The following is a 16,086-nucleotide window of genomic DNA, read 5'->3' on the forward strand; positions in this document are numbered from 1 at the left end:
GTTCATAGTGGCATTATTCACTATTGCCAAAAGTTGGAATCAACCCAAATGCCCACCAACAGATGAATGGATAAAGAAAATGTGGTATATACATACAATGGAATACTACTCAGCTTTAAGAAGGAATACAGTACTACTAAGACATGGGATAACGTGGATGAATCTTGAGGACTTTATGTTGAGTGAAGAAAGCCAGGCATTGAAGGACAAATACTTCATGACCTCTCTGATATGAAATAAGCAAATGAAGCTGTCTCAGAGAGCTAGAGACTGGATGATAGGCTTACAGGAAAGGCAAAATGTGAAAAACAGTTTTATATTTTTCATTTTTAATACCCCAATTTATTTTTAACTTTAGTTTTTCTAAATTAATATGCATTCTATTTCACATCTTTAATCCTATCATTACTGTTTCATTTTCCTACTAATTGAATTTGGCAATATATTTGTCTTCATTTTTCAAGAAGTTTTGAATCACAGAAGAGTTCAACTATGGCAGGGGAGGAACACTGGTGTGGGGTGTTATTGATGGGATACACATGGTTGGGAGTGAGTTTTCCAGGGCATGTACATAGGGTATATAAAAATATTTGGATATTCGCTGGGTAGGTAGAGTTACAAATGACAACTGAGGGAGTGCTGAGTTCCTAGCCAGGGGAGCTCTGTCACATTCCCCAATGGAACATCAACAATCCCCAAGTGCAAGGGCAAAAACCAATGCAAAAGGATCTTCAAATAATGGGCCCTTGATACTGACAACTGTTTATGAGCCTGTGTGCCTGAAATTTCAACTAGGCCCAGAGTTGCAGGGTGCCTAAGAGTTACCTCCTGAGAGCCTCCTGTTGCTCAAATGTGACCACTCTCTAAGCCAAACTCAGCATGTAAAGACATTACCTTCCCCCCAGCATGGGACATGATTCCCAGGGATGAGCCTCACCTGGTGCTGAGGGATTACTACCAATCACCAGCTGGTGATGCAACTAGAAAAAGATCTTGAATAAAAGGGGGAAATGGTAAAGACAAATGAGTATATGGCTAAGAGACTTTAAAATGAGTCGGGAGGTCATCAGAAGGGTCATGCTTTTGTACGTCACAGCAGGATCCCAGAGACAGCCAAAGTAAATACAACCCCAGGTACTGATTCTCCTGAGGGCTATGGAGACCCACAGGTTCTACGGTCATGGCAGATGGCTCTGGAGTTTGGTGCCTTTCATTGGGCCTTACTTTGGAATTTGTGTTCCTGAGTGGGATGGAGTTGGACTCAGATGTGTCCTTCCTACACATGCCTCTTCTGTCACTTTTTAAAAAATTTATTGAAATATATCACTCATACAGAAACATACATAAACAATAAGTATATAATAGTTGTGAATTTACAAAACAAACATATGTAACATCAAACAAACATATATAACATCTCACCCTACCACCAATAACTTGCATTGGTTTTAAACCTTTTTAACTAATGATTGAAAAGCATTGTCAAAATATTACTATTAATTAAAGTGTTTTTCCCCTAACCAATCCAGTTGTTATTATCTTTATATCATTTATATGGCCATACATAAATAATTAAGTCTATAATAAAAGTTGTGAATTTACAAAGCAAACATGCATAACATCATATAGGGGTCCAATACATTACCCCTCCACCAACACCTTACATTGTCACGAATCATTTGTCACAAACTATGAAAGAACACTGTCAAACCTTACTACTAATCATAGTCCTTATCTTACATTTGGTGGGCTTTTCTGCAACCCATCCTATTATTTTTTCAATTTTTTTAAATGACAGAAGTCGTAAACTTCTACAACAATCATGCACATGTGAAGAATTCCCAAACAACACCCCTCCATCAACACACCACAATGTGGTGTGTCTTTTGCTACAGAGAAAATAATATCATCTGATTGTTACCATGTCCATAGTGTACATTTGGCTCACATTTTCCATACTGCCTCATTATCAACACAGTACATCTTTTGCATAGATGCAAGAATATTATATTATTACTACTAACCACAGTCCATAGGCCACTCCAGCTGTATTTTTCCCATGCTTCTCCACATTCCCATCACCCTGCAGTAGTGATATAGATTTGTTCTAGCTGGCAAAGGACACTCATGCATCTATACCATCAGCCACAGCTCTCACCCACCTCTTGTTTTACTGTACTATCCAGTTTCTAGATTATTCTCAAGCATCCTGTCAATTGGCATTTACATAACTAGACTACCATTTTCAGTCACATCCCCATTTATAAACTAGCTGTTACTCACTGTGTTACCATCCACTCTATACATTTCCACAAATTTACAGTAAAGCTAATTAAAACTCCTACATACATTAAACATCAGTAGTCCACTCAGTCCTTCTCTTATCTCCTTTAAGAATCCACCACATACCACCAGGTCTTGAAGATATTTTCGAATAATTTCTTCTAGAAGTTTTATGGTTCTTGCTTTTATTTTTAGTTTTTTGATCCATTTTGAATTAACTTTTGGATAAGGTGTGAAATAGGGGTCCTCTTTCCTTCTTTCAGCTATGGATGTCCAGTTTTTTCAGCACCACTTGTTGAATGGATTGTTCTGCCTGAGCTGTGTGAGTTTGACAGTCTAGTCAAAAATAACTTGACCATACCTGTGAGGGTCTGTTTCTGAACCATAGATTTGGTTCCATTGGTTTATTGTGTCTGTCTTTAGGCCAGTACCATGTTGTTTTTACCACTATAGGTAGGTATTATGATTTAAAGTCTGGAGATGAGGGTCTACTTTTCCTTTCTATGATGTTTCTGGCTATTCAGGACTCCTTACCCTTCCAAGAAAATTTAATGGTCATGTTTTCAATTTTTTCTTTAATGCCAGTGGAATTTTTATTGGGATTGCATTAAATCTGTATATCAATTTGAGTAGAATTGACATCTTAAGGATAGTCTTCCAATCCATGAAGATGGAATGTTCTTCCAGTTATTTAGTTTTTTTTTTTTTATTTGTTTTAACATTGAGTTGCAGTTTTCTGAATACAAGTGCTTTACATCATTGGTTAAATTTATTCCTGACTTTTTGAGTTTTGTCGGTCATATTTTATTTTCACCACTCTTTTGACACTTTTAATTACTTTTATTGATATAATCTTCACTTCTAGACTCTCTTCCAGGGCCCTTTCTCCTGTCTTTTCTTTTCAGGCTCTAGCACACCCTTTAATATTTCCTGAAATTCTGGTCTCTTGCTTAGAAACTCTCTCGGTTTCTGTTTATCTGTGAATATTCTGATTTCACCCTCATTTTTGAAAGACAGTCTTGCTGGATATAAGATTCTTGGCTGGAAAATTTTCTCTTGTAGTATCTTAAATAAATCAGACCACTATCATCTTGTCTCCATGGTTTCTGGTGAGAAATCAGCACTTAATCTTACTGGATACTCCTTATATGTTATGCATTGCTTTTCTCTTGCTGCTCTCAGAATTCTTTCTTTGTCTTTGGCCTTTGACATTCTGATAAGTATGTGTCTTGGAGTTGGTCTATTTGGATTTTTTCGGATGTGAGTACGTTGTGCTTCTTGGACAGGGATATATATCCTTCAATAGGGTTGGGAAATTTTCTACCATTATTTTTTTAAATATTCCTTCTGCCCCTTTTCCCTTCTCTTCTCCTTCTGAGACACATGACACATATGTTTGCATGTCTTTTGCTGTCATTTAGTTCCCTGAAACCTTGTTCAATTTTTTTCCATTCTTTTCTTCATCTCTTCTTTTGTATGTTCACTTTCAGAGGCCATTTCTTCAAACTCATGAATTCTTTCTTCTGCCTCCTCAAATCTGTTAATATATGTTTCCAATTTTTTAAAATTTCATTGATTACACCTTTCATTCCCATAAGATCTGCTATTTTTCTAGGTAAGCTTTCAAGTTATTCTTTGTGCTCATCTAATGTCTTTTTAATATCCTTAATCTCTTTATCCATCTCATTGAATTTATTAAAGAGATTTGTTTGAACATCTGTGATTCATTGTCTCAACTCCTTTATGTCATCTGGAGGCTTATCTTGTTCCTTTCACTGGGCCATAGCTTCCTGTTTCTTAGTGTGGATTGTAATTTTTTGTTGGTGTCTTCACATCTGGCTTACTAGAGTATTAATTCTGGGTGCAGTTTTTCTCTTTAGTTGCGGACTTCCTATCATTTCTCTCTTGCTGGTTGTGCAGTAGGAGCCAAGCATATAGTTGGTGCTATAAGCTGTGGAGGCTCAAGCTGCCCTCATTGCACCAGGGACCAGTGAAGCTTCCTCCAACTTTCTCCTTTGCCAGGGGTAGGGACAGAGTCACAGCTATGTGGAATAATCCACGTGCAGGCCTAGACTGTAGTTGCCCAGAGAGACTGATGGAGCTTCACATCCCTTTCTCCCCTGCCTGGGGCAGGGATGGGGTTGCAGGTGTGGGCAGCAATCTATGCAGTGCAGGTCCAAGATGACTGCAGTTGCCCTGGTAGACTTCTGATTTTCAGTCTATGCCAGCCAAAGTTACCTGCACTTACCTATATAGGCTGGTGCAGGGCTCCTCAGGCTCCTCCTCACAAGACGTGAGGCTGAAACCTAGGCTAGGGCTGCAGGCTGATCTGCATGAAAGAAACTGGTTCCTGTAGACACTGCGAGTTGCAGTCAGCATGGCTTCCCTCAGGCTGGGGGCAGAGACAGAATGGCGGCTACTGGCCTCTTTCTGACTTGGACTGGTTTTCCCCCCACCCCCATTCCCAAGGTTATCTCCTAGCCAACCAAGTCCACCAACCAGTAGCTGAAATTGGCAGCCAGTCATCTCCTCCTCCCCTGTTTCTGGGAAATGGAGCTTCCAATTCCTGTCTGAGGGCACACGGCGGACAGCGGGCGGTGTCAAGGGCGGACGCACAGCGGCGCGAAGAATGCTGCGGAGACGGAGAGTGGTGGCAACGCGTCTGCTTTATTGAGGAAGACAAGCGTTTATATAGGCTAGGGCGCTGGCGGTAGCAAGGCTAAGCCAATTAAGGAGGGGAACAGGCATGGGGTTCTCCAAATTATGGAGCGAGGCGGGGGTAAGGTGGAGGGACAGCAGGGACTTTATCGGATGCCTCTAGGGCGGCTGGGCCCGAGTGGCCCGAGCTGCAGTGCGCCAGAGCCCTCCTGAGGGGGGGGGGGGGGCGATAAGGGGCCCGCGCAGAGTGCCGGGCGGAAGAGACCGAGCCTGTACGGGGCTGGTCGAGGGGTCCGCTAAGGGCGGACGGAACCTGTCACAGAACAACTCCAGGGACGGTTCATGCTGCCAGACTAGGACAATCACCGGCCTCTGCAGCTTGGCTGGTAATTTCCCAGAGAGGCTGATGCAGGCCCCCACAGCTTCCTCCCTGCTGGAGGTGGCACTGGGACCTAGGCTAGAGCTGCAATATGATCTGGATGGGAAGAAGCCGGTCCCCACTAGCACTGGGAATCTCAATCCGCCCCGCTTCCTCTCGTGCCAGGCACGGAGTTCAGATGGCTGCCTCAGGCCTCTTTCTGACTTGGACAGTCTCAAATGTTAGCTGTACTCAGGATCATACTGTAGCCTGCTGAATTTCCTCATCATAGCTGAAATTGGTGCCCACATTCTCTTCCTCCCCTGTTTTGGGGAAGTGGAACTTTCAATTCCAGCCACAGAACAGCTGCTGAGGCAGTTTGTGCATCCAGTGGAGGATGGCACCGGCCTCTGGGGCGTGGAGCCTCTACTTACGAGTCTTCTCTGCAGTTTCCTCCTTTGACTCCCCCGAGGATGTTGCAGAATGCCCTTCTGGCCTCCTGGAGCCCCCAAAACAGATGCTTCAGCTAGCTCCAGAGAGCTCTGGGTGTTTGCTAACTGCCCTGGAGCAGGAGCTGACTCTAGGAGCTCCTTACTCCACCATCATCTTGCTGGTTGTCCTCTTCTGTCACTTTTACTGAGCCGGTGGTTGATGTTGAGGTTGGTGTGAACTCAGGAGATTTGAATCTCTGGAACGACCATGTGCCAGCTGGGCCCTGAGCCTCAGCAGAGTTGCAACATCTACTCTCTGGTTCATTGGACATACCCAGGTCAGCTAACAGGGAGGTGAAGATGGTCAACCACCACACCAAGGAACCAAGAGTGCCTGTAACTGTAAGAGGAGAATCACATCTATCAACCATGTGGGATCTAAGCCCCCTCTTGGTTTAGAGGTGGAGTGGACATCACCATCTCAGGGCCCACAGAATGGAGGAATAAAATATGGATTAGAGTGGACTTACTGGTATTCTACTATAAAACTATTGTGACTCTAGCAATGGAAGAAATTGTATCACTGATGTGGAGATAGTGGCCACGGTAGTTGCTGAGGGCAGGGAGAGGGAAGAAGAAATGTGATGTGGGGGCATTTTGGGGGCTTGGAATTGTCCTAAATGATATTGCAGGGACAGATGCTGGACATTATATATCCTGCCATAACCCACTGAATGGACTGAGAAAAGTATAAACTACGATGTAAACTATAATCCATGTGGTATAGCATTGCTCCAAAATGTATCCACCAAATGCAATGAATATGCCATAATGATGAAAGAGTTTGTTGAAGTGGGAGGAGTGGGGTGGGGTGGGGTGGGGTGGGGTGTGGGGTATATGGGAACCTCTTATATGTTTTAATGCAATATTTTTGTGAGCTATATATTTTAAAATATAAAAGATAATAAATAAAAAAGAAGAAATGAGTTGATCACTTATGATCACGCTAAGAAGGGAGAGATCTATGATTTTAAGCCCACCCTGGCTTCTGTCTGGGATATCCCTGCTAACCTGTATTCACTGCAAGCAAAGACTGGTCCATGGGGATGAAGCCTGGTGGTTTTCACATGAAAGCGGTAAAAGCATTGACTCATTTTCCTGGGCACTTATCTGAATGGTCTGGTCTCTCCGGGCTGCAGTTCAATTCTGAAGATTGTAGAGCTGTGGTAGAGGGTCCCGAAGAGCCCAAAGACTCCAGATCCAACATCTTCTGCAGCCTGAGCATTTGGGAGACCCTGGAGGAGGGGTAACTCATCTAGGTCAAGAGGGGTCAGGGTGACTTGCTCAGTATGATCCTGAGAAACCCACACATACTCCAACACCCCAGGCACATAGGCAGGTTCAGGTTTTTTTTTCTGGCCTGTCTTCCTCAAGGTTCTTCCCTGTCCTCTGATTCTGACCGGTGTACTAATGGGGGAAATGGAAGGCCCTTCTTCCTTCTTAATGCTTTCTTCTCTTTAATGCCTCTTGCCTCTTTCAGTCCAACCATACCCTTGGTTTAGGGAATGACCATAATCAAGGTAGAGAGATGATCCTAACAAGCTAGCAAATTGAGCACTTTGGTTTAATGCCACCTTAGGGAAGTAAATTGTTCGGTAAAGTCTAGGAGTTGGCCAATTCCCAGAAGTTTCCTTGGCTAGTCTGTAGCTATCTAGCCCTTTATGAACAGCAATTTTATTCACCCAGATGATGGCTAACCCTAGCACCCACCACCCTGCTAAGAAAAGCACATGGAATGCTAAATAAACTGTGGCATTGTCCTGATAGTGTCTGCTCACAAAGGTGCCTTGAAGAAAAAATGTATATTCTCAAATATCTACTCAGAAGCTAGACATCCTGAGGTCTTTGGGAGCCTGCATGTCAAGGTGAATAGTTGGCTGTGATTGGCACATGACCTTAACTCTAGAGATTCCATAGTCAAATGTGTTGAAACAGGTGGTTCTTATGTGAAGTATGATGTAGCGGAGGAGATCCATGATGAGATTTGGGTGGGCATTATATTAGCTGTAGAAACAATGACCACATGCTCTTAGCCTCCTGGAATTGGCCCACTTGAGACTGAAACAATGATAGCATTGAGATTCTTAGAAAGTAAAGGTAGAAAAAGGAATTAATTGTCCAGTATAGAGTTATTGCCAGTGTCGCTCAAAAGTAGGAAGGATAAAAGCAGCCACTCTAAGTTTTTTAGGCAGAAAGGGACTTACTGCAGGGGATTAAGTTTTTACCAAGGCTTGGAAGGGCTTCAGGAGTGACAGAGAAATTACCTCCAGCTTCAGGTTTGGGTGCTGCTGCTGTGGATGTCCACCAATCCAGAGAGTTGCTGCTGGCACCGAAGGATGACACCAGAGAATCAGGAAAAGAAAGAAAACATTTTAATGAAAATGCCTTCCAGCCTCAAGCCTAGGGAGTGGCAAGGAATGGAGACTCTAGCCAGATGCTGCAATGACTCATGTCTTCCAGAGGAAGAAGACATTCTATCTCTGGTTAACTTTTTTTTTTTAATTTCCTCTCCCCCCTTGCAGCTTGCTTGCTGACTGTTCTCTGTGTCCATTCACTGCCCACTCTTCTGTGTTTTTACTCATCTCCCTTTTTTTTGGGTCACCTCGGCTTTCTGTGGTGCTTGCAGGCAGGACAGCTCTCTGCAGCATGCAGGCAAGCCTGCCTTCACAAGGAGGTACCGGGACACAAATCCAGGGCCGCCCATATATCAGTTGGATGGGGGCCCAACTGACTGAGCCACAGCTGCTTCCCTCAGTTAACTTTTAAGTTCTTATAAAAGCACGTGTTGTTTGAATGACCTACACTATGCAGAGAATCCTGCATTGCAGAGGCTATGTTATAGATGAGAGCATGCATTGGGGGTGGAAATGGTTGCTGAGGGACAAGAATCAATATCTGGAAGGCCCCTAAATGACCTAAAGTTAGTCTCATACCAAGACGATCATCTAGGAGTCTTTGGGGTTCAGTGGGAATCACTCAGGAGCATGAGAGAGAGTTTCTGAATGCTGTGGTTGGGAATTCCCACATCTTCCACCATTTCATGGCAAACAGAAAAGCAAATACAGGAATATCCAATTCCCTTTACCCCATTAAACCACCATTTTATATCAGGTGTCAACTAATAGATTGAATATCAGGTTTGACCTTCCTAGAAAAAAAAAGCATTATGCTGCATGCAGTGTGACAGAACCTGCTAAACCACTGAGTCCCAGATAGCTGGGACCTATGTCCAGACATCTGCCTCAGTTACCAAGCACATGTCTGTATATAGTTGTACATAGCCTTTGATTTTTAGGTATTGCCCCAAGGACTCTTCCAATCCAATCCAGTCCAAAATCCGGACTTCTGCCTGGTCTTCATGGGACAGGGGAGACCTTTGCCTTTGTCCTTGAATGGATATCAATGAAGGGTGTGAGCCACAGAGAACATTGGTAAGAAGATGTAATTGGCTCAAGAGATTACATCTGTCACTGATAGAGGATGATGGAACACTGAAGAAAGCAGTACAGGAGATGGATATATCAGTTTCTTGGGTTCCCATAAGAAATTACCAAAACGATGTGCTTTGAACCAGCAGAATTTGTTCTCTCACAGTAGGGAGCCTAGAAGTCCAAATTCAAGGGGTCAGCATGCCCATGTCCGCTCTGAGGGCTCTAGAGAAGAACCCTTCTCTGCCTCTTCGAGTTGCTGCTGGCTCTCAGCAATCTTTGGCATTGTCACCAGAGCACACTTTAGCATCTTGTGCAATCTGGAAAGGCTGAGAATTTTTCCAAATCATTATAGTAAAACCCCACATTTTATTATAAGAAAAATGTAGAAACCAGGCCACATTTCTGCCACTTTATGACAAGCATCACCTTTCCTCCAGTGTCCAAAAGCAGGATCCACATTTCCATCAGAGATCTCAGCAGAAGCAATTTTAACGTTCATATTTCTAGCAACGTTCAGTTCAGGCCAGTATGTGTATCTCTAAGGTGATAGACATTGTCTCTAGAGTTCTCACTTCCTTCTGGGCCCCCACCAGAATCAGCTTTAGAGTCGATATTCCTACCAACAGTGTCTTCAAGGCAATCTCGGCTTTTTCTACCATGTGCCTCAAAATTCTCCCAGCCTCTACCCATTACCAGTCTCAAAAAAATTTCCACGTTTTTAGGTACCTGTTACAACAGTGCTCTGCTTCCAAGTATTAGTTTCCTAGAGCTGCTATAACAAAATGCCACAAACTGGGTGGCTCAAAACAACAGAAATTTATCCTCCCACAGTCCTAGTGACTAAAGTTCAGAATTGCGGTGTTTGCAGGACCAAGTTCCTTCTGAAGGCCCTGGGGAAAATCCTTGCTTGCCTCTTCCAGGCTTTGGTGGCCCCAGGTGCTCCTGGGTGTGTAGCTCCATCACTCCAGTCTCTGCACCTGGCTTCCTCACTACGTTCATGCGTCTCTGCCTGTCCAAATCTTCCTCTTCGTATAAGACACTCGTTACTGTGTTTAGGGCCCACCCTAATCCAGTAAGACCTCATCTTAGCTTGATTACATCTGCAAAGAGCCTATTTCCAAATCAGGTCACATTAATAAGTATTGGGGATGGGACTTGAACATATCTTTTGGGGGGATGCAATTCAAATCACAATGGATGAGGTGAAAATGCTATAACCATAACATTTACTCATTTATTTGCTCAAATGCTTATTTTATAGGAAAGTTTAGGGTTTTGTTATGGTAAAATGTGTAAGATTTGGCATAGAAATGGGCATTATATGATGAAGAGGAGATGACTAAATATGGCACCCATAGCCAAGCCTAATGTCCTTATGGAGGATACACAAATAATCAAAGATTCCTTATTTAATGTATGGCTAGGATTGGGAGAATCAGAAGGAAAAACTAATCATTACATTTTATCCTTTGTTCTCTTTTGAAAACAATACATCAATTGTTTTATAATGGGTTGGTTGGTTGTCATTTTTTTTTTTGTGTGTGCTCAAAAAGACTGGCCCTGTGGGTGTTAGTTTAAAAGAGAGACAACTTATTTCTCCTAATTATAATTCATCTGGATAGATTAAATTCTTTCCATAACAAGCACATTATCATTGTAGATGTTAAAAATATCTTTCTATATTCTCAGTATAAAGATGAAAGAGCTTTTGATGTTACCATGCTATTTTTCTTGCATATATAGCTTAATTAGAAGAGGATAATATGTCCACTAGTAAAAATCTGTAATATATGAAAATTTTTAAAAATACCCATACTAAGGCAAATACTTAAGAACTCAATGAATGATAAAATAGAACTGATAAATAGTTCACTTTGAAATTAAAACTGAATTCTAAATAACAACTGTGTCAAGGAGCACAAATACTTTGCTTTTTATGCTCATCATTCTTCAAAATGGGAATAAATAATATGCATATCTTTAGGCTTGCTGTAAGAATTTAAAAGAGCTTATATATCCATGTTATATATAACATGTTGTAATGTGAATTACATATATAACAGCACATACATGTATATATGTGCATATATATAGTAAGTATGTAACATGTACAGCTTTGATACATATTACTTTTTATATTTACTTTACAATTAGGCAGTAAATACACCATATTCATATAATTGCCACTGACATGCAGATGCACAGAAGGAAAATTAGTGTCCAAATCTAGGAATTATGAAATAAAATAGCATGCAAGACTTTGTAATTTCTAACAAGAATGTGTATGAGGAGATAGGAGAGACTGAATGGGGTCACACTATGTTTTCACAAGTACAGCATAAAATTCTCTTAGAAAGAGACACACCCACAGCTTTAGCCTTTGCACTGATTGCTCAAGTGAGTTCGCCTTAATGCTATTTCGTTTAATATGGACACTTTTCCCTTCCTCCTTTTAATGGTGCTTGGAAAGTTGGATTTTGGAGGCTCTTGTAGCTTTAACAGGGAAAAGGACAAGCAAGTCCATGAGGAGGGTATCCAGGGAACCATACCACAGGATCAGGCAGACAGCTCCACTGTGTCTGCGTGGGAGGTCTCCTTTCCCACGCTCCCCCCTGTCTCATCCCCGAGAGCCCTCTGGAGGACCATGCTGAGAGACCCCCGCTTCCCCCGCTGTCTGAAGCTCCCAACAAAAAAGTAAATTATGGGGTTGATGCTGCTGTTCATGCAAGACAGAATGTCAATGAGATAGTAGGGAATGTTCAAGCTTTGGTGTCCACTCCACCAGGTTAAAACTAGCCAGTACATTCCAAAGGGAAGGCCACAGAGAAGGAACATGAGGACAGTGAGCAGGATAACGATGTACATCTTTGTGAGGTGATGTCGCTGTGACATACACTGCACCCTGATGATCAGAGTCAAGCTGGACACACACATCACAGAGACCAAAAGGAGAATCAACACAGCACTGACGCTGGCGAAATTGTAGCATGCCTGCTCACTGTAGCCTCTGAAGAGAAACCCGCAGCTGTCTCCTGTCAGAGTGCACACCAACAGGGACTTGAGCCAAAGCAGGGTGCACACCACAGTGGACAGGTGCTTGGGTCGGGAGTAGCGGTACCAGCACGGGTAGAGCACGGACAGGCAGCGCTCAGCACTGATGGCGGCCAGGAGGCTCATGCCCATGGTGTACGAGGAAAAGGCTAGTGGTGCGACCAGTTTTGCTGTGGGAAAGGTGGAGTAGAAGTGCCATTTGACCTTAAAGTGAAGGGTTGCCAAGGAGATGTCAAAAGAATTTGTCGAAATGTCAACCATGACAAAGAAGAGCTGGCAGAACAGGAAGGTGAAATCTGCTCCCGCCAGGTTGAGGATGTAAACAGAGAAAGCATTCCTCTTGATTCGGAAACCGAGGAGCCAGAGAATGGTCCCGTTCCAGAGCAAACCAAGGAGCGTGATGACAGCGGTGATGGGGAATGTGATCATGGCCAGCGTCCTGCTGCTGGTGGAGTTCCTGGGGCTGAGTGCGGACCCTGTGGTCATTCCTTCTAAGCCAGTGTTGTTGGCTAGTGGCCAGAGAGATGGAGTAGGAGAGGAGGCCATGTTGGCTGGACTCCAGTTCAGGAAGCCACAGCTGGATTCGGCTGTTTGGGACTCACCTGTGAACCGAAAGACATAGAGATGCATCAAGATGTCAGCGGGGATGAGTATGGCTTCCATTATTTTCTACCTATCCCTGGATTCTATCACAAGCAGCAGATCCCAATGACTCCTCATAGGGATAGTTTGAAGATTAGTTCTATGAGAAAGTCCACTAGAAAGTCTTTCAATTATTTGAGGTACCGTCTTGATAATTGTGTGTTTTCCCAGACACTAGATCTTGGGTGGTAATGTGGAGGGTTCCTATGGACTCTTTGTTCCACTCCCCTTGGCTCCCAGGTTTTGAATTTCTTCTATTATAACCCCTTACCCTGATGCCCCATTTGCTTTTCCTTTCCAAGCCCAGCAGCCCAGCTTCTCCTCCTAAGTAGTCCAGCCCAAACCTGCTCTCCTGTCTATTCAAGACTCTGCATTGGCTCTTTTCTTATCCCTCACATCTAATTTTAAACTCCATGTTTAGGTTCAGCCTCAGTGGTCTGCCTTCTGGGCTTTTTTCTTTGTTTCTGTCCTAGACCTTTACTCATTAGCATTTGTAAGTGCTTTAAACAAATGCAAAATGTTTTCCTTCAAAGTAATGTTAGACAAAAACGTGGCCATCGTCAGAAGTTGTATGAAATCTGCAATATATTCCTTTCACTTTGCCAATGAATACCATACTTCAACCTCTGTGCCTCCTCCAAGACTTTCCAATTCATTTCCCCCCTCCTATCTGAAGAAACTCTTCCCTTTCCTTTTATGCCCTTCCTTTCCTTTTCCATCAACACTATCCTTAAGAGGAGAAAACTATTTATTATTATTATTTTAGATAAAATGCTCCTTTCAATACACAACAAATCTCTTAGAGCTAATAAATGAATTTAGCAAAGTGGTGGGGTACATCAACATCCAAAAATTAGAAGTGTTTCTATACATAAGAATGACCAATCAGAAGAAGAAATCATGAAAAAAATTCCATTCACAATAGCAACTAAAAGAATCAAATATCTAGGAATAAATCTAACCAAGATGTAAAGGATTTGTACACAAAAAACTACAAAACATTGCTAATAGAAATTAGAGAAAACATAAATAAATGAAAGGACCTTCATGTTCCTGGATTGGAAGACTAAATATCATTAAGATGTCAATCCTATTCAAAGCAATTTATAGATTCAATGAAATTCCAGTAAAAATTCTAACTACTGCCTTTTCAGAAATGCCTTTTCATCAAATTTATATGTAAAGGTAAGGGGCCCCAAATAGCCCAAAGCCATCTTGAAAAAGAAGAACAAAGTTGGAGGATTCACACTCCCCACTCATAAAATTTATTACAAAGCCACAGTAATCACAACAGCATGGTAGTGGCATAAGAACAGACATATAGACAAATGGAATTGAATTAAGAGCTCAGATATCACCCTTCACATTTATGCCCAACTGATTTTTGACAAGGTGGCAAAGAACACTTACCTGGGAAAGAACAGTCTCTTTAACAAATGGTGCTGGGAAAACTGGATCTCCATTTGCAAAAAATAGAAAAAGGAACCCCTAACTCACACTGCACACAAAAATCAACACAAAATGTATCAAAGACCTTAATATAAGAGCTAGGACTATCAAACTCCTAGAAGAAAATGTAGGGAAGCATCTTCAGGACCTTGTATTAGTCAGTAATTTCTTAGAGTTTACCCCTGTAGAATAAGCAACAAAAGAAAAAAATAGATAAATGGGACCTCATCAAAATTAAAAACTTTTGTGCCTCAAAGGACTTTATTGTAAAAGTAAAATGTCAGCCTACAAAATGGGAGAAAATATTTGTAACCCCTACACGGGGAACTGAGAATGCCTGCAACTCCAAGCAGGAGAATCACATTCATCAACCATTTGGGTCTAAGTACCCTCTGGATATAGAGGTGGAGTGGATATTACCAACTCAGGGTCCACAGAATGGAGGAATAAAATCTGGATTAGAGTGGACTTAATTTTATTCTACTATAGAACTATCGTGACTAGTAATGGAAGAAACTGTAGCATTGATCTGGAGAAAGTGGCCATGGTAGTTGCTGAGGGCAAGGAGAGGAAAGAAGAGATGGGATGTGGGGGCATTTTGGGGACTTGGAGTTGTCCTAAATGATATTGCAGGGACAGATGCTGGACATGATATATTTTGCCATAACCCACTGACTGGTCTGGAGGAAAGTGTAAACTACAATGTGAACTATAATCCATGTGGTGCAGCAGTGCTCCAAGATGTATTCACCAAATGCAATGGATGTGCTGCAATGATGAAGGAAGGAGTGGGGGTGTGGGGTATAAGGTATGCGGGAAACTTTTATATTTTTTAATGTAACATTTTTTGTGATTTATGTATCTTCAAAAAATACAATAAAAAATGGATGCTAAAAAAATAGATATTGGATTATGTTTGTAATCTGGTCTGTACCTGAGTGTGATTAAGTTATGATAAGGGCTTTGATGGGGCCACACAACTAGGGCATTGAGTCCCCACCCCTTGGTGGGTGGGGACTCCAGATAAAAGATATGGCAAAGGACAAAATTGAGGGGTTTTGATGTTGGAGTTTGATGCTGAAGCCTTAAGCTGGAGCCCTGGGAAGTAAGCTAACAGAGGAGAGAGACGCCAGGCCCAGGAAGAGAGGAATCCTGAGCCATATACCTTATAAAGGTTTTAATAGTCAGTATATATAAAGAAATCCTCCAATTTAACAACAGAAAGACAAACAGCCCAATTAAATGTGGGCAAAATACTAGAACTAATATCTCTCCAAAGAAGATATATGAATGACCATAAACCGCATGAAAAGATGCTCAACATTACTAGTCGTCAAGGAAATGCAAACCAAAACCACAATGAAATACCATTTCACACCCATTAGAATGGCCACAATTTTTTAAAAAAAGGAAAATAACAAGGGTTGGAGAGAATGCAGAGAAAGAGGAAAACACTCATTCATTGCTGGTGGCAAAGTAACATGGTGCAGCTTCTGTGGAATACTGCTTGACAGTTCCTCAGAAATCTAAGTATAGAACTACCATATGACCTGGCTATCCCACCACTAGGTATATACTAAAAAGAATTGAAAGCAGAGACTTGAACAAATGTTTGCACACCAATGTTCACAGCAGCATTATTTACAAATGCCAAAAGATGCAAGCAACTTCAGTGCCCATCAACCAAAGAATGGATAAATAAAATATAGTATATACATAAAAT

At 42.0% G+C, this 16,086-nt stretch overlaps 1 protein-coding gene across 1 annotated transcript; it reads right to left on the reverse strand.

The window, feature by feature from the left end:
* Window positions 1-11,777: 11,777 nt before the first annotated feature.
* On the reverse strand, window positions 11,778-12,701 carry LOC101412134 (mas-related G-protein coupled receptor member X2-like). The gene has a single exon (XM_004450918.2). It carries the CDS (start codon window positions 12,699-12,701, stop codon window positions 11,778-11,780), a length of 924 nt encoding a protein of 307 aa, XP_004450975.2.
* Window positions 12,702-16,086: the final 3,385 nt, after the last annotated feature.

The sequence above is a fragment of the Dasypus novemcinctus genome, chromosome 10, assembly GCF_030445035.2.
Source record: "Dasypus novemcinctus isolate mDasNov1 chromosome 10, mDasNov1.1.hap2, whole genome shotgun sequence".
Classification (NCBI taxonomy): domain Eukaryota; kingdom Metazoa; phylum Chordata; class Mammalia; order Cingulata; family Dasypodidae; genus Dasypus; species Dasypus novemcinctus.